Source organism: Psittacula echo, assembly GCF_963264785.1.
Source record: "Psittacula echo genome assembly, chromosome: 3".
NCBI lineage: Eukaryota > Metazoa > Chordata > Aves > Psittaciformes > Psittacidae > Psittacula > Psittacula echo.
In genome coordinates this window covers 59,942,354-59,961,077 of record NC_137736.1, presented here as the reverse complement: position 1 = coordinate 59,961,077, position 18,724 = coordinate 59,942,354, and the positions used below count along the sequence as shown (strand labels likewise).

Genomic DNA, 18,724 nt, shown 5'->3' with positions numbered 1-18,724 from the left:
TGGGTTCAGCACAGCCATCCCATAAAGAGCCTTTTGGAGAATGTAGCACATATAAGGAAAACAACAAGTTAAGCTCTCAATGTCAAAAAATCTTTCCTGGGCATCTGCCAATGATCTCTCAAAAAAAATAACCTTTACCTGGCTGTATTTCCACAGAAACCCCAGAAGTCACCTGTCCGGTTTCAGGCACATCTCCCTGTTAAATCTCAGCATTTTATTTCACCACATGAAGGTGTTAAGACCTCTTCAGAGAAATGATTGAAGTGAAACTTTGTTGGGGGCAATGGCTCTTCATAACCCAACAGACAGAGGCCACAAGTATGAATAAGTAAAAAGTTAATGACTCAATACTTACTGTCTTCATACTGGAAGATCCTTTCTAGCAAATGGATTATGTAGATAATGTTATATATACATATGTGTGTGCGTGTGTGTGCGTATCTCCATACTTTCATGGTCTTGCCTCACAAAGAAGCATTTCTAACATGCCTTCAGATCAAGGTCCATCAATCTGGACTTTTTTCCCTTTTTAGCTTTTTTTTTTTTTTTTTTTTTAATCCTGTATTTAGGTTATTGTCTGCCAAGATTCACTGCCTGAAGCTTCACTTCTGGCCCTAGGAGAATCCCACAGCCCCACATTAAGGAATGTGGTGCAGTGCCTGTGCAACACAGGGAGGGGGAGACCTGGCCTGGCGGCAGAGATGGTACTTGAAGGGTGGAGATGTGGCAGCTGCTGCCATGCCACTGGTTGCAGATGACCGACAAGTGCAGATTCCATGTTCAAGTGCTGACAGAGCCAGCCTGACTCCCACTAAGTGGAAGAAGCTGAATACATACCTTGACCTTCTGGAGATCTTAATCATGCCTAATTTATACTGGAGAAAAAATCCAGTAACTTCTGGAGACTTTGTAAAGACACAGCACAGTCTAAATAATAACAGCACCAAAACCTCACACCATAAAAATCTCTTAGGCTAAAATGGAAATAGATACTTGCAGAATATTTTTCTTTCTTTCCTTAACACAAGGATTTGAAAGGAGATGATAGGCAATTCCTTTCTGAGAGGTTTCTTTATATATCTCTGTGTGAAGGCTCTTGGTAAGGGAAGAAAAAATAATGCACTGAAATAAAATATGTACAGATGTAGCTTTTTGAAACGACATCCCTTTTCTCAAGAATCTGATGTAGCCTTTAGTCAGTCTTGTTTCTTACAGTTCTCTGTGCTTTGCATGGTAATTAGCTGCTCGTGTTATCAGCCGCATGATGCTCCCGGCTATTTCTTCAGCAGCTACTGCCGTTATCCTTGGCGGCAGCTCCTCTCATCCTCCTGACAGACTGTGTGCCAGCCGCATGTGTGTGCAGATGTTTGGTGTTCTTCAGGCTGCGCTGACTGAGGAACTAAGGTAATGGGAACATCATTGGAGAGGGAAGAGACTGGAGCCCACTTCCTCCAGCAGCTCCCCGAGACTTGCCAGTATTTCACTCATGGTTCACTGAAGGTTCAGTGAGGCGAATTTGTTATGACAGATCACAAAATGCAAGGGGAGGCGAATGACCTGGGTTCATCAGTACCAGAATAAATAGAGGGTAGCACCTCCTTGGCTTAGTTGGAAACAGCAGCCTCAAAACCTTTATTTTGTTTTAATTGCTTAATATATTTTTAAAGTAATCGAAACATTTATTGCACAAGTATAGTGTGGCATGCAGGCTATTGAGAGGGTGGAGGGACTGCTTTGCACAGATTGCCAGCACCACCGACATCAGCCTCATGCAAGTGCTGCATCACGCAGCCAGTACCGATGCAATAGTGTCTGGATCAGGCTAGTCCACTGATGCAAATAGGATTTCAAGTGCTCTGTCCTATTTGTTGCCTGCAGATAATGAAAACGCTTCTTTTAATTCATATTTCAAGAAATATTTACCAGCTTTGATATCTTTTATAATTAAAATATGGCCATGAAGTTAAATTCAGGTTGCCAGATTCCCAGGCAGTGTGGGTTCCTCAATAATGTGAATAGAGATGAGGTGGAAAGGAGCTTTTAAAATGAGAATGGGAAGTCTTTTCCATACCAACATCTACAGACACTTTTCAGACATACTTTAGGTCCCACAGTTACACTCTGCCTTGTGCTATATGATATCATGACAAAAAAAAAATAACATGGTCCCAGGCCATATGAAATTGAAGTTGCTTGCTTTGTGTAGAGCATGGTCTCTTAAGTACCCCTCCCTTATTCTAGGAAGTTTAGTATCAACAGTAATGTAAGATTCTTAGAGGTATTCAAAGCAAAAATAAATGAAGAAATTTATACGTGGCACTCAAAAGATGAAGAAGAAAGAGGGAAGTATAGAAATTGAGGGGTTTTTCCAAATATGGTTTCAGTTTTGCATATCTCGTCTTTGGTTTTGTGTTTACAACTTTTTTTTTTCCTTTTGAAAGGCAGTGTAATGATTTGGGGAGAGACATGTGAAAAGTTTTTTTACTCCCTGCCCAGAGATATGATGTGCTAGGGAGAACAGCTAAAGTTTTAGTTCTGTGGTAATGAAAAGTGCCACTTCTTGATGATGAGTATTTGATGAGTGTTATTTCATTACACTTCAATGAGGGATATTAAATTTTGTAACAGAAGCTTGTTTCTAAACCCAAGTCTGAAATAGTTTATTGCCAAATTTACTTTCAGTAGTTTTATCTTCTCACAAGAACAGTGTCATTTCACTTTATGTTCAATGCATGGTATACAGCATGAGACGGTAGGTGATCTCATCCCTCCTTCTCTAAGATGGCAATGGATTAGCATAAAAAACTTGAGGTAAGGCAATAAAAATCATTGCTATGTAAACAAGGCATTCATGAGGAGGGATTTACACTCTCCATTGTTGTTACTGGGATACCAAGTCTTAGGCCAGGGTTTGGGGGAGAAAAGAGACAAAATGGAAGGAAACCCATGGAGAAGAGGTAAATTAAAATTAGCTAACATGGCTTTTGAAATTTTTAAATACCCAAAGATTGTTGCAGTGTTTCTCTCTGTCTTTTTAGCTTCACTGGCAACTTGAACTCTTGCACTTGCACCCTGATCCAGCAACAGGAAGGTTGCACGTAGTGTTGTACGGCTCCTCGGAGACAGGGCTGAAATCAGAACAGGGCTATCTGCTCAAGGCTGCAGCTTCTCTTCAGCATCTGTAGTTCAGATATGAGTAATTCTCCAACGACTGACTTTATAGCATCCTTAGTTCATTTCCCTTTGAAATCAGTGGTATAACTCCTGGTGAACTGTAAAGCCAATGGACTGTGTTGCACCAAAAAGAGTTAATGCGATTCATTTGTTTAGCAGTCAAGGGCCATATTCAGTGCAGATTTAGCAGGAGTGCTGACAATAAAGCACTTAGGACTTTCTATGAATTGGCATGAAATAACAGCCACAAAAAATTACGGAACATGAATTGTAACATTTTTGCATATGCATGGCTGTCATACTTCTGACCTTGGTTACATCTGGTAGGCTATAAGCAGCTGTGGATCCAGACCTCCTCAGTCACTCAGCTCAGGGTGGGGAGTGACAGTGAAAATATCCAGGAGCAGGACTTGCACAAACTATCAATTTTTGAAAATGCCTTGTGATTTTTTGGGTAACCAAATACAGATGTGGTGGAGAAGTCTGGTTTCGAGGTCAGAAGAGCTCAGCACTTTGGAAAATCAAATTGCTTTGATATTTCTCCAGGTGGTCACCTGAAAATTCAGCTTTTTTCTGAAAACGAGAGGCAAAGACCAAGCTCACCTCCCTGCTAGCTCTTTGGGGGCAGTAATTAATCATATTGGTTTTTTTTCCATCCCCTGCTTCCCATGTGGGAAGTCCTTAAGCCTCAGTCTTCTGCTTCTGAGTTAGTTTGTTTCCACAAAAGGAGGAAAACCTTTCTTTGAGGAATTGTCAGGGAATTCAGCATGAAGTAAATCCCAAGAAAACCTGCTTGATGCGTCAGCCACCTGTAACCTGTGGAGAGCTGCAGGAGACAGGCACACTGTCAGCACCAGTACCTCCATCCATGGTGTGCCCCCTCTTCCCTGTTGTGCTGGGTAGCCCAAATGAACTGTGGAGAGGGAGCAGACAGGAAATGGGGGCAAGGTATGGTGGACTGGTGTCTCACACTATCTCATCTTTGCTGCCAGAAGTTTGGGTCCTAATGAAAACGAAGCTGAGCGTCAGGTGAGGCACCAGCTGGACGGTTCCCATAGGGAGGTAGCCGATCTGCCAGATCTTTGATTTCCCCTCTCCAAAATGGCTCTGGAGTAAGCCATCCCATTCAGGAGAGCTGAATTCCTCTGTGCACTCAGTCCCACAACATACAGGTGGATTTAGGGTCAGTATTTGAGGAAATGGTAGCCTTCATAAGACTGCTGTGCTGCCTTATCCATGCTCAGTGTTGCTGCCTGCGTTGCAGTCTCTGCATCACTCCTGTAAGCATCACAGGTGCACTCACCCACCTTATACTGTCACATAGACAGTGGCACTGCAGTCTTTCCTGAACATAGGATGCAGAGAGATGTTATTTATTTAATGTAAATAAGTGCACATGTTGGATCTATGTACATGCAGTAACTGTTTTGCTTACACTTACTCATATGTAGTACAGCCAAAACAGCAGGAACTGCACCCAAAAGTGGTGCAAACAGAATTCTATGAATTTATACAAATATGTTGCATTCGTGTAAACACTGCAAATATTACATCTCTCTGTTGTGCTGATGGGGAATAATTTGAGAATTTTAAGCAGTGCAAGTTTTGAGATGCTGGAAGCACTTGGCCTCATTTTGAAAGTGTAGTTGAGGTTCTAATATATTTCATGTGACAACCATATCCTCAAACCTGCTCTTTGTTATTTCTTTTCGAAACAGAAACAAACGATTTTCTCATTTTGTTTACAGGACAGTGGAGCTGGGGATAACAGCTGCGTTGAAGAAATATTGCGGGTAGGAGTCCTTAACAAAAAAAAATACCCACTTTTTTTTTCCAGTTCCATTTTGTTTACTCTAAAAAGACAAGAGAATAACAAGGATATTGCAGTCACTGGTGTTAAAAGTATTAGTCTTTTAGGTTGTCATCTTTCTAAGGAAAAAGTAGGCAAAATTATTTCCTCATGAAAAATAATTGAAAAATCTCTGCAAACAACCTTTCAGAGGCTCTGGATTTCACTGGTGCTCTGTGCCAGTACGGCTGACCTTCATGCATGCAGAAGCAGATAATGGGATAAATTATAAACTGAAATGTACAATGATGTTTCAGGTTTACAAACCATGCAAAGTGCATGTTTCCATTAATCATGACTGTCAAAAATCTTAATTTTGAAGGGAGGTCTAGGAAGGTCATTTTCCACCTGGATTTAATTAGAATCCATTATGTAATGTCATTATGCCTATTATGTCCATTATATAATGACAATGTGCAAAATCCATAGTTATTTCCATATTTCATTATTATTTCTTTTCTCTTAGTAATTTCTAGTTTATTTTCATGAAGCAAATTAATATGCATCCAGACAGACCTTGGCTTAAATCAATTTAGGTATTGATTATTTTCTGAGGCAGACATATTTATAAACAATTAAACATTTCCATATATTTTAACTAGTGGTTTTTTTTCAGGGTTTTTTCTCAAAACTGATTATTCAATGATTCACAGTGCTTATAAATCCAAAAGAATAGTGATTGAAACACCAAACAAGGTAGATGGAATAGTAAAACTTCCCTATTACTGCGTGTGCTTCCACCTCTTGGATATCCACTACCCAAATATTTCAGACTGTTTATAAATTACAGGGCTATAAATATTTGGTTTGGAGATTAGTAGTGCATTAAGCCTGTTGTTTCTAAAGGCATTTCTCCATTCTCCCTGAATATGTTAAATACGGCTTTTAATTCTTTGTCCAGTTTAAGAGTTTATCGATGGGTGATGATGATGTATTGCTTCTGACTTCACTGGCAGAGCTTTTACTTAGCTAACATTTACAAAGTAGGCTTTTGTAGGGCTTAACTGCATATTCAAAAAGCCTTAGCCTGAGTCCCTGCTGTTCTGTTACAAATTAGTAGCAGATACCATGAATTCATGTGATGTAATGTGAGGCTTATGCACCCATTTTTTATGCAAGGCTTTTAGAAAGAAGAGTCAAAGAAGCTAGTCTTCCTGGCTTGTGCAGTTAGGCAAAAAATGTAGATGAGACATGGTTCCTTCCATGCAGAGGAACATGGATATGTAACGGACTGCAGCTGAGAAGAAAAATGCACTGTATGAGTAGGGATGGTAAGGTGCATCTCCAAACCAATGAACACAGTTGCTGCTGTCTTTTTTTTTTCCATTGAGAATATTCCTCAAGAAATATTTTTGCAAAGCTTCATGATGAAGCATTCAGGACATCCTTGGATGGGTAAGACTCTTTTTTTCCTGAGGATTCACAAATTCTTTCACTTTGATTAAAAACTGAATTAAACAACACACAGCTCAAAAGCCACCTTTTGCACCAGTGGCTCACTATGTGCTGAGGCTTAGCATGGCTAAAATAGAGACTGTAATGTTTTCATCCCCTGGCTGTCGTTCTCACATGAATCCTCAATCTTCATGGGTAACCTCTCAAATCTGCTCCTCCTCCTGATATACATCCTCGGCATCACCTTCTATTCTGAACTTCCTTTGTGTCCCTATGTCAGACTACATGGAAATCTTGCTGAATGTTACTCAATAGCATTTCTAGATGAAGCTCTTTATTAACAAAGGTATAAATCTCAAGTCCAAATTCTCATTGCACACCTTGGTTGCTGCAACATCCTTTCCTTGGTTTTGACAAATGCAGTGTTATCCACCTCCGTTCATGCTGCTGTGCAGATCGTTTTCCTAGCTTGACACCTTGCCCAAAGACATTTGTCTTTACATCTCACCACTGTCATCTCCTTCTCTATTGCATAAAATACAGCTATTTGTCTCTGATTTTAAGGCATCAAGTCTACCAGACCATGTTAACATCTCCCACTTGGGCTTACTCGGTGATGCCAACCTCCATGTCAAGGTTGCTAAGTTTTACATCAACTAACTACTTCCATGCTTAACATCAGATCTGGAAAGAGCTTTGAACACTTTCCAAGTCAGCTCCATACCTTCCTTCAGATCCTCTCTTAAGAACCTACTTTTTCACAAGGACTGTGGAAAGCCAGTAGTGAGGTCAGGGTAATACCACTTTCTTATGCTTGAACACTGCTGTTCCACTTGTCCTTTGTAGTGCCTGGTCAGGTCAGATATATCCATCTGCTCTCTTTTGTCCTGAAAAGTGAACTTCCTGTATCAGCGAACTGCTGTGTAGTACAAAAGCGGTGCTTGGGTACTCTCACAATACAAATCTGAATCAGCAGTGGTTGTTGTTACTGATAGTTAGTGAAAACAACAACAGTAATAATGTGCCATTGCTGCTCACTTTCGTAACTTCCTGGCATCCAGACTTTTCCAGCCCTTTCCGAGCCCAAAAAAAACCTGCAAATTAGTTTTAACACAAATTTTCTGTTTTTCTGAAACAGACTGTTTATAAGGAATGCCATTTCCGTGTTTTTGGTGGAGGTGCTGTTTGCATCATAAAGCCACAGTTTAGCTTCTTTTCAGGCAGAATATATGCAGTTCCCATACAGGTACCAGAAGGCAGACAATGAAAAGCCACAGGAGCTGCAATTCTTGTGTTCACCTAAGAAAAGATGGCACACTGAAATGTGTGGAAGGGCCACTGTACTGTAGGGAGATTCAGCAAAAGGAAGAAGATGCTTAAAATTTATCTCTTTAATGAATACTGCACCCTATTTTAGCTGTCTCTAGCACAACACGAAGAAGAAAACATCCTCTCTTTCTAGATAGGATAGGGTGCTCCCTGCATAAGTCAGGCTGTAGCTTTTCCAAGGGATAGGTACTGCCATGGCACGTCCGTGTTTCCCTGGTCAAGACCAAGGGCAGTAGAAAGTATGTCCAGGTCTGCTTCATTTGCTTCCCTGCATTTCCTTCCCTCAGCAGGTGAGAGGAGACAAGTGCTGGTTGGTGCACAGATCTTGTCATCCTCTGGTTTCAGGACATGGCCAGAGCTAACATCTGGACCTGGTCCGCAAAATCAGTTTAGGCATACCTCTACAATCACCAAATCTTATTTTGCATTAGCTCTGACGAGAATTTATAGTCTTTGTGCTGTTTGGTGCAATGCAGGGTGCCACGGCTCAAGTCTAGCCTTTTTTTGATGTTGTTTTACCAAATGTATCAGAGCTCTGTAGATTTTGTAAATTGATAGATCCTACTGTACAAAACTGCAACTTCCAGGGAAAGCCCCCAAGAGCTGAGACACAGAACTGCTTCCAGTCCTGAAGGAGGCTGATTAACAAGACAGAAACCCTGTCGAGATCGGAGTTGTTGTAAGGACTCCTGCTGAGTTTATAATCACTGCAGGAATCCTGAACCTTATCTAACCCCGTGCACTAATTTATAGCAACTTCTTCAAAGTGTAGTGACTTCTCTGTCCAGCTGCAGGCACACACGTTGAGGACAGAAAGACTTCTAAGAGAGCCTTCAATGTAAATAACTCCAGTAAGACCAAGTTATAGATGTAATGTCAAATCAAGAGAGAAAAGCATCTTTACTTGATGGTAGCTGTAAAGGACAATTCCTTCTAAGCTTCTGCATTGCTGGTGGAGGACATGGCAAAAAACTTTGAAGTGGAAAATAAGAGTTAAGACTACACAAATATCCTTTATTCCACCATGCCCAGAGCAGTTGCTGCCTGAGTTCCTGAGGCATGGCCAAAGCTGACCTAGTCACTTCCTCTCTAAAACACACACTTGCTAAGCAGGATTAGTAATTTTGGCTGATTTCTATTTGATGATTTTATTAGTGTGTACAACTGTGTATTTGGTTGTGAGTGGTGGGGTTCAGAGTAAACATTTATTTTACTGTAGTAGCTGCAAAACATGGGAGCAGCAGGAGTCCTGCCTCTCCACTAAGACAACTGTTGCAACCAATACCAGGTGTACTTCGAGAACATTTGCTATGGATTTCAGGAGAAAGGGAGCGTGTCAAGTGCAGACAGTTTTTGGTTTGTAAGATAAGTGGTTGGAGATTGGTCTGGCTATTCTTACACTCTTTGCTGCAATTTTCTAGAGTTATGGTAGCTTTGTTGAAAGGAAACCCACAAACAAGCTGAGCTTTTAATTATTGAAGATACTGCTTCTGAATTCCCTGGGTTTTTTGTGTTGACATGAGAGGTGTCATTCAACTGGGGAGAGACAGGCATAGTCTGAATGTTTGACTAGCAAACAGTATTTGGCTACAGGATGCAGAGGCAGCAGGAGGCTGATGGAGCAATGCGAATGCAAAGAAGGGGCTGGAGGAAAACTGAGCACGACCAGTTTACAGAGAAGAAGACATCTCTTTTGGGATGGCATGGAGCAGTGGGGAGACAAGATGGGGTATGGGATGGACGACAAATAAGTTTCTTTCAAGGAAATAAAAACAGATGGGGAGGCAGTGAAAGTACTGACTCTCTAGCTGTGAACATCCCTTCCAGTGAAGGACAACTTTGCTTGATGCCACTAGCCTCCTGCCCGGGGGTGAGCACCTCTAGGTGCCCTTGCAAATAGGTTGTGACACCCCATGGTCCCAGGACACCCATTTATGAGAACATGGCATTTTAGTTGTGATGGCTTTGATGAGTAATTTACTCAAATCTTTCTATTCTGTGAAACTGAAGTATGCGAAAAGCATAGTGCTTCTTCTTTGAGCATCATAAAAACCTGAATGAAAACAGAATCTAATTCTGTGTTTTTCTCCTTCCCCACTTGGGATCCCTTGGCTCATTAGCAGGCTTGCTAATTCTTTAGCGGAAAGCATTAAGGATCAACCCATCAAATATTCAGTGTTTTTTTTTCAAACCTGAACAGCCATATGTGCCGTGAGATCAGCTGCACTCCATCAGCTGATTGAATTAAAACAAGAGCAGAGGTACATTAGAAACTGTCTGCACAAGACAAATCCTGTGAAAACATGAAATCCTACCAAACACACTGTCACTGAGATTAAGCATCACAGTCAGTGGAGCACGTGTCAATACTTAGAGGGGAGAAAAATCAGTTTCTTAGAGGTAGGTTGTTAGTTCAACAACTGTGAACTGCTGCCTTGTAAATGTTAATGACTGCAAGATCCCACTGGCTGCAGTTAAGCTCCTGGTGGAGTTGGACATGTGAAGAATTACAGAACACAAATATGGTAATCAGCAGTATATTTCTAAACACTCCTCTTTCTTTCCAAAGCAGAGGGAAAAGCCTACAGGTCGAATGAAACCCACTTTGCTGCACAATGCTAGTGCAACAGCTACCTCTGTGCTAGCAGAGCATTTTATTGCAGCCTCACTGCTGGAAAGAAATTGCTAGGCAATTGGGAGGGAGGTGAGGAGGCCACCCTCAGCACGGCACCTTCTTGGGGAAATTTGAGTTGGCTTTTGTGACTGAGCCTGGTGAGAAACTCCTGGAAAAGTTTCAGGAGTAACACAACTACTTCAGGAGAAATAGGGGCAGTGGGGGAGAGGGAAGGAATGGAGACTTAGAAGCAGCCCCAGTCTGCTGACACTACATTTCTTGTTCGTTCTCATTGAATGCTGAAGTAGTCCAAAGGGTCAAAATCATATTAAAAATGTATCAGATGCGTAAAGTATCATTTGTTTTTTTGCAGTCTTTCAGAACTTTCACAGCATGGCTTAGCTTTTAGTATCCTAAATGTCAAAGCAATTAAAGCATTATTTTGGCTGATGTATACTGTTCATTGCATTTCTTCAGTATTATTCTTTTTGTCTTTCTTACTCAAATAAATGAAAAAGCATTCCCGAAAGTGTCTGGAAGACATGTTATTTCAACCAAGGAACTCAGTCCCAGCAATATTAAGACGTAGTTCAATCCATCTAATCCAACCTTCAATACTCACCTATTAATATTGCACTTCTTACCACACCATGACATCCAGCTCATTTGTACGGTATCTTTTCTACAGCAGTTGCTGTTTGCAGCAATTCACCTAGGTCTGCTTTCCTACCACCAGCCTGGGTACCACTGATTGTGTGGATGGCAGCACCATGGAACTTTAGCAAGCTTTGCTTGGAGCTTCTCCAGCTTCTCAGTGAGAATTAGAAGTCCATACGGTACCTTGTGCTGCTAGAGCAAAATTAGCAGCAGTACCAGAGATTGCTAAAGACATTTTGGCTTTGTCCATGTAAGCTGCAATGACTACAGAGGAGGCATACCTATGTACACTACCATCCCCTTGACTCCTCACACCTTGGCAGCTTTCAGGATACACAATCTGTATGTGGTGCCTTGGACTTTCTATGTGTGTCTGCTGCAGCCAGGCTCTCTTTACTACTTCTTTCTCAATACAGAAGATGGGGGAAGGTTGCCTTTCACAGCTTCTGGCCCTTTTGAGGCTTTCTCAGTTCATCAGTCTCTCTCCTTGTGATCTGTTATTTGTAAGCTCACCTGAGCAGAAACTGCTCCTGTTTTAGGCATCAAGCATGGCACATCTTTTTTATTGCCCACACTGTGGTTTTCAACTCTCAATAAACCTTCAAACCAGCTCATTAAACTCAGACATGTAAACATCATTTCCTGGCCCTTAACATGTAGAGAGATGTATGAGCACCATGTAAGATGGCACTAAAATAATATACTAACAGTGATAATGTCAACCAACCATTAATTAGTTATACATCGGCAGCCCCCCTGAATTGTCACAGTTGGATTTTTGCTGCTGTCCCTGCTGTTTTTGAAAATAGTGTCTCAAATGAGTTTGAGGGTTGAAGTATGCTGAGTATTTAGACTTGAACTTGAACAAATCTCAGTCTCAATGAAAATCTATTACCTTAAAAAGGCAAAAACTATAAATAGTTTAGTGGAAATAGGATATCAAGCTAGAAACTCTTATAGTGGGAATAAGACTTACAACAAATGACGCTCAGAGGTAATCTGCATTTCAGTCTTCCAGGTCCTGTTGAAGGACATGGAGGCATTTTCTGTGGCATTACCCCACCATGTGCTGGGGCACTGACATTTTCAAATACCGTAAAATCTGGTCTGGTTTCAACTGAACAGGGTTATACAGAGGAAAGAGACCCACATTCTTTTTAGAACATAAGTAGCGGATGTCCAAAGGCTTTGTGTTAGGAAAAGGCAGGCCAGTATAAAAGAGCTGGTGAAGCACTATCGTGCTAATATGGTGGAATTAATTTTCAAAATTGCTGTTTTGTAGTGAGTGTATACACCCTGTTATTTGACAAAGCAAGAGAGAATCCAGAATGAATTATCCAGCCTCTCTGCTATACAAAAATAATACAGTAAAATACTTAACTAATTTTTCCCTCTGTTCAGTGTTTCACAAAGCTGGAAAAGAGGCTCAATCACCATCTTGTTCCAACACAGAGAAATGATTCCTTGTTATTAATGGCAAAGGGCCAGATAGATCCTCATTTTGTATGTCCCTGACATAGCTCCTCTGAGGCAAACAGAATTACTCATATTAATACCAGAAAGGATCTGTGCTATCAGTCCTAATGAAAGAATAAAATTTGGGTAATAGCAGGTAACCACACTGCTGGGAGCCTGGGACTTGATGTCTTCAGCTGCTACCTTTAAAGAACAGCCTACTTTCTGCCTGCTTGGTAAGATTCACTCAAAACAAAGTAGAACCACAAAGGAGTTGTGACTTGAGATGACAGCATCCTCCAGTAAACTCTATGGCGACAGTGGTTTCTTCCTTGCTTAAATGGGCATTATGGAAGCAGACTTATCAGACAGTGCAGCTAGATATTGTTAGATGATATATTTGCCACCCAAGTTAACATTCCGATTTTCTTTGCTGTGTTTCCAGTGATGGCTGCAGAGTAAGGGAAGGAGAGACAGAGGGCTTCCCATAGTGTGCATGTGTTCTGGTCTACAGACTGCAGCTGTGGCTGCAGGGCCAGGCAGTCATTGCCCATTGTCCCCAACACCTAAGGACACAGACTTGGTTTGCCCTGTGAGCCCACAGGGTGACCGACCTACTGCCATCCCCACCTAAAGATGTATCTCTGAAAACCAGCATTATATTGAGTTGTGAGTCTTAGTGGCTGACATTAAACATGCACTTCCGCCACACGCCTTTACATGTCTCCTACACTAGTATTTTCAGTAGACATGTTCCTACATCTAGGAAATTCCTCTGTGGTACCTGAGTTTCCACAACTGGAGATGATCAATGTGAATTCTCCCATTCATGTCATGTTTTGATCTGGCCCAGGAAGCGTGAGCTTTCTGTTTATGTCTGAGTGTGGCAGCTTTCCTCATCTGGGAGATGAGACAAATATTCTCTTGTTAATCTTATTTAATTGTATTTAGGATCAACACACGAGTTAGCAGTTAGCTTCACTTAGTAGAAAGACTTGAAGGAAATTGTGGGAGAAGAGTATGCTATAAGGAAATTAAGTCGCTTTCAAGAATATTCCATTTCAATGTCTATACTAATAAGTAAAATGGGCTAATAACTGTTCTCTTACCCTGAAGCCAATCAGCATAGCATGGCTCGTGTCCAAAGAGCTAAACTCTTTTACAGCCACAAAGCAGAGTGCCTTCATCCATGCTGCCCAGTGAGAGAGCCCCTGGGCTTGCAGGAGTTTTCTGTGCAAGAGTTGGTCCCAGTCAAAACCATACTGGTGTCAGTGACATAACGATATGAACAATTGTGGCATAGCACTCAGGTATGTGGTCCTGTTGGTGTGTTAGGAGAGGTGTGATCTAACTTTTCTGTACAATTTGCTGGGCTTTGCCCTGCCTTGTGGAAAAGAACTTGGAGAATACAACGCTAGCCACAATGCAAACATTGTGATTGAAAATCTCTAGCATTTTTTATTCTGTATCTTTTGGCATCTTTCATCATTGGAGTTTGCTGGCTTTGAGACATATTGGGTTGGTTTTTTTCTTTGAAAATGTGAAAGTTAAAACCTGTTTTTGAAGGAAAGACAAGAATATACACAGTCATTTGTCTGCAGGACACAAAGTGCTGTTAATAGAATATTTTAAGAGAGACTGACTGAATACTGATCAAGTTTTCACCAATCAAAATGCCATAGTATCTGTCCTTTATGATTAGCACTAAATGCCATTTACTGCATATGGTGTGTTATGTCATTCTTAGAGTTATTTTGGATTTAGTAGCGCAGGAAGTAAAATGCTATCAGGTGTGCTTCAGAAGTATTTGGAAAAGACACAGTTATTTTGTGTACAAATTATTGATGTTGCCCTAAATGATGGGACTCTCAGTCCTACAAACAGTACCACAGTACAGGTTATAATGAGGATGGTGATAAAGCTTCATTTTTGCCAACAGAATTAATTAAAAATATATATTCTTTGCAATAATATTGACTACACTTAAAGTCAGCCAGACATTAAAGAGCTTAAATACAAACCTTAGTTAAAAAACATACAATTTTATATAGAAATTGCAAGCCTGTAGTTTTACCCATGGGGGGAAAAAAGTTATTCAGGGTAATGACAATAGCTTGGTGGGATAGTAAGTGGGCTTCTTGCAGTAAAAAAGCTTCTATCCAGCTGTGTGGGTTTTCCACAGGCTTTTTTTCATTAATATTATCAAGTTATTTGTTATATTCTCATGAATGGTGAATAAATACTGAGAAAATTCAGGACATTATTAATTTTCCTGGCATTGCATGTGCGCATATGTAATGGTTCATTATAGCCCTGAGTTTTCAACATATTCCAGTGTAAATGAGAAGAGCCCAATTAAAAAAAAATTGTAGACCCTGATCCAACCTTTGTTGACTTCAGGTCCTGATGTTGAATTGAGCACCAAAAGAGAAAATTATGACTATTAAATTGAATAAACATTTTCTTCATTTATGCGGGTGGCTTTTTTCTGTCAGTGAAAACTACTTTTTGCTAAAAATGCCAACCCTTAGAAACTTAATGAGTATTAATGAAAAGGTGGAATAATTTAACATGGACAAAAAAAGGGTAATTTTCCTTAGACATTTTGTTAGTACGAACTGAATCCTAAAAGGCCTGCTCTCCATGTGGTTTGTCAGAATAATTCTCATTAAAGTCGATAGGAACCAGGTATATATGCATCAATAGCAGAATAGACTACTAAATATAGTTACTGCCACGGCAGCTGGTTCCCTCTTGTTCATCAGATGAGGAAGCTGGAAGCTGCAGCAGCCTCACAGTGTAAGAACGACACTGCTTGAAAAAACATTTTTTCCTGGGAACAGGGGCATGAGCTCAATTTCACAATTCCAGGCACCTTAGAGTTTTTCCAAGTGGACAGTCTTCAGCTTGCTGGGTTTGGGCCCACCACACAGGGCCAACAAGCAAGTAAGCTTCCCTTAGCCTGAGCAGGCTACCCAAACTTACCATATGCATCATGTTTTCTAGGTTATGTAACTAACTACTGAAGTCATGCCCAAAAAAATAGATGGTTGGGGCTTTTCCCCACTAGCTGTAAGAACAGCATACATCTGTACACAAAACAATAGAAGATCTACACACTGTGCCTCATCTAAATTTCCCCATCATTTCATGCTGTCAGTCCTCAACTTCGTTGTATCTGAAGATGACATTTCCACCCTGTCTTCCAGGTTCAACCTGGCTTTCCCTTTCCCTTCCCTCCCGGGCAGAAGCCTCTTTCATCCTCTTTAGCGTCTCCCTGCTCAGAGAGCTGCCCCCAGGCTTTCTTCTCCTAAACAAGCTGCTTTTGTCTCTGGGCCATTGGAGTCTCACAGGAGTCACTTAGGCTCTGTGATTCTTTTAAGACCCAGGATTAGTATCCGGTATCTTTTTTCTCTTGTCTGCGATTTTCTGCCATCCCAATCTAGACCCCTGTGGAGAGGCAGGGGAAAACAAATGGCCCTTAACCTTCTGTTTTCCCTGGGTAAAATCTATTCAGGTGCTGATAATCTTTCCTCATCAACGTTTTCGTGGACAGACATTAACTTCTTTTCCTTGCCTTGTTAGCACATCAAATATAAAATAATATACAGCTAAAAACAGCCATAAGGAATTCATAAATTATACATATGCAGATTCCCCAAATCATCAAATATTCCCTTCACTAAAGGATGTTCCTTAACAGTTATTGTTTCTGTGGTGTATGTACCTTTCCATATCTTGTCATCTAAGCTTTCAGGGATTTTTTTTCATTCTTTCCTCTTTCATTTTTTGGTTCGTTTTTGGGGGGGGGGTTTTGTTTGTTTTTTGAATATCAGTGAGGGCTAATTTAAAACCAACAGGAGTCTGCTATTTTACGCCTCCCTCTATCCCTCTTTGCCAGCAGTAACCACACAGATTGGATGGACAGGTAAAGGGAGTTCTCAGTTGAAACACAGACCTGGGGTCTTTGGTTTTGGTGTCCCGTCTCTTGAACCCATGATGCCAGGGAAAGAGCCAGCTTGCTCAGGGATGCCTCTGGTTTAGGTATTCTCCCAGAACCCCTGGCAGCATTTCTGGCTGCAGCAGCTTGTGGATGTGCAAGGCTGTGAATCCAGCTCGAGAATGCCCTTCTCACACACTTTACTGGGCAAAATACAATTCAAAAGTCATGTGGCACAGAAAAAGCCATACCAGCTAAACAGAGTACCAGCAAGCTCAACACACAGAGAAATGGGCTGATCCACGAGGCATCTTGTGTAAGTGCCTGTATTTTGGCCAAAAGCCATTGGAGTGGTAATCATTGCAGAGTGTATCCTAGGAACCATGCAGGATTTGGGGCCAGCAAGAAGTATATAATTATGGTGGAACCATGATCTCATCCATGGTCCATTGCAATGTGTCCACAACTTTTGCACAAAAGATACCACTCTTTCTAAATTTTTAAGGTCATGTCTCATCTTACACATGAGTTTTCCTGCAGTAATGATAGAATCAAGTCTCACAAGTAAAGTCCTTGCTTTGCTTTTTGTGTGTCTTTAAAAAACAAAGCAAGGATTTTAAAGCATTGTTGGCTTGGCAGATGTGTTTTTATGAAGCTCATATCCCAAAATAAAAGCACTTTACAACTTAAAGTGTGTTAAAGTGTATGAAAGTGGAGCATTCTGTGAGACAAAGGGAAATTAAAGCTGAAACCAGCAGAGGTAGAAATGAAAATGTAGCTGATCACATGCCTATCCAACCTAACCATTCCTCTCCAGCTCACGTCCGCTGTCTCTTCTGTGCTCTGTTGCTGTTTCTGAATCCAGATGGCTGCAGGGTCAGTCCAGCCAAGCACTGTACTATTTTTCTGGTGTGCAACAAGTCAGACTCCTGTGTGAATCACCTTCATGCTGCTGCCTGCCCTCATCCACTGACTCCCATGAGAGCCTAACAGGAGCAGGCACCTAGCCCCCAGGTCAGTGTGAGAGGCAGCCAGTTTGAGCACTCGTTGAAAAACAGACACAGCACTGACAGCTAAACTAGCTCTGAGCAGGAGCAATGCATCAGCCTCCTGGCAGATCTAAAATGTGAAGCGTGTTATAAGGATCTGCAAAATGAAACACTTTGTTTAAGAACACTGTTGATCTGTCTGAGTCCATCTAAACTGGTGGTAGCAAAGTGGTACTTCTGATCTCACATGCCTGGTTGTGTCCTAACTCTACAGCAGGGCAACAGAACTGCATAAATCAGGCTGTGCAACTTTCCTGAAGCCTAGTTTCACCCCAAATCCCCTGGATGAATGGGTCGAAGGGAGTCTCAGTAGAGCTCTGCAAATTCTTGGATCTGGGTAGTGGGAGGACAAGGTGAGCAATGCATAGCACTACAGGTGAATTTAGACTAAGCCGGAAAGAAATCTTTATGTTCCAGAACTATCTGATATTTAAGTAATTTATCTCAAAATAGAATTAAGGTGCAAGAAAGCCTTTAAAATGCACAACTGCATTTCACTGCAAAATTACAGGGTTTCTTCTATGTGGAATAATGGATGTAAATTCCTTGCTAGCAAGACGACTATTTAAGGTCACATCTACCAAAATATATTTAAAGAAAGTTCAGACCTTTTGTGCCTGACACTTACATTCTGATGGTCTGTCTGGAGGCAAAGCTCCTCATTTTGATACGTAATGAATAAAATGCACAAGTAGAAGGAATCAAGATAATGAATTTGCAGGATAATTTTACTAATTATCTTGTTGCTGATCATAGAACCAAGGCTTTGCAAGTGAATACTACCGCAGCTATTAATATGCAATGCCTAAAGCTGTTCTTGTAACATTTATTACTCATCTTGCTGGTTCTACACAAGCTGATAGTTTTCTATTAAATTTGTAAAAGTGAAGTTGCTAACATGTTCCCTGTTCTAAACATGACATGTTAAATTATACAGGTTTAACAAAGTCTAAAGTAAATGAAAGCACTTAAAATAAAATGTTTTCTACTGCATGAATGTTATGTTATAAGTTGAGATGGAATTTATCTCACCTTGTTGTAATTATTTGAAGATAGGTATCTAAGTTATGAATATGAAGTTAATCTCCCTAGGTAGTCAGGTACAGAGGATGGGATAAACTGTACCACAGGCTACAGAGGTATCCCAGATGCTATGCTGAAATGGACAGTGGGGGTTTTTTATGACTAAAGCTAAGAGTGGTTACAGTTTGTTATTGGGAAATGGTATGTAGGAAACTTTTCAACAAGAAAAAAGCCAGAAA

General features: G+C 40.9%; 1 protein-coding gene across 1 annotated transcript in view; it reads left to right on the top strand.

Moving 5' to 3' along the window:
* Nucleotides 1-18,724, top strand: part of AFF3 (ALF transcription elongation factor 3) — a gene marked incomplete at both ends in the record, with an annotated part of 320,155 nt that overhangs the window by 143,499 nt on the left and 157,932 nt on the right. The window contains one exon of the mRNA XM_080612415.1: nucleotides 4,923-4,967. Within this exon, the coding sequence (XP_080468541.1) occupies nucleotides 4,923-4,967 (45 nt within the window). The remainder of the gene's footprint in view (nucleotides 1-4,922; nucleotides 4,968-18,724) is intronic.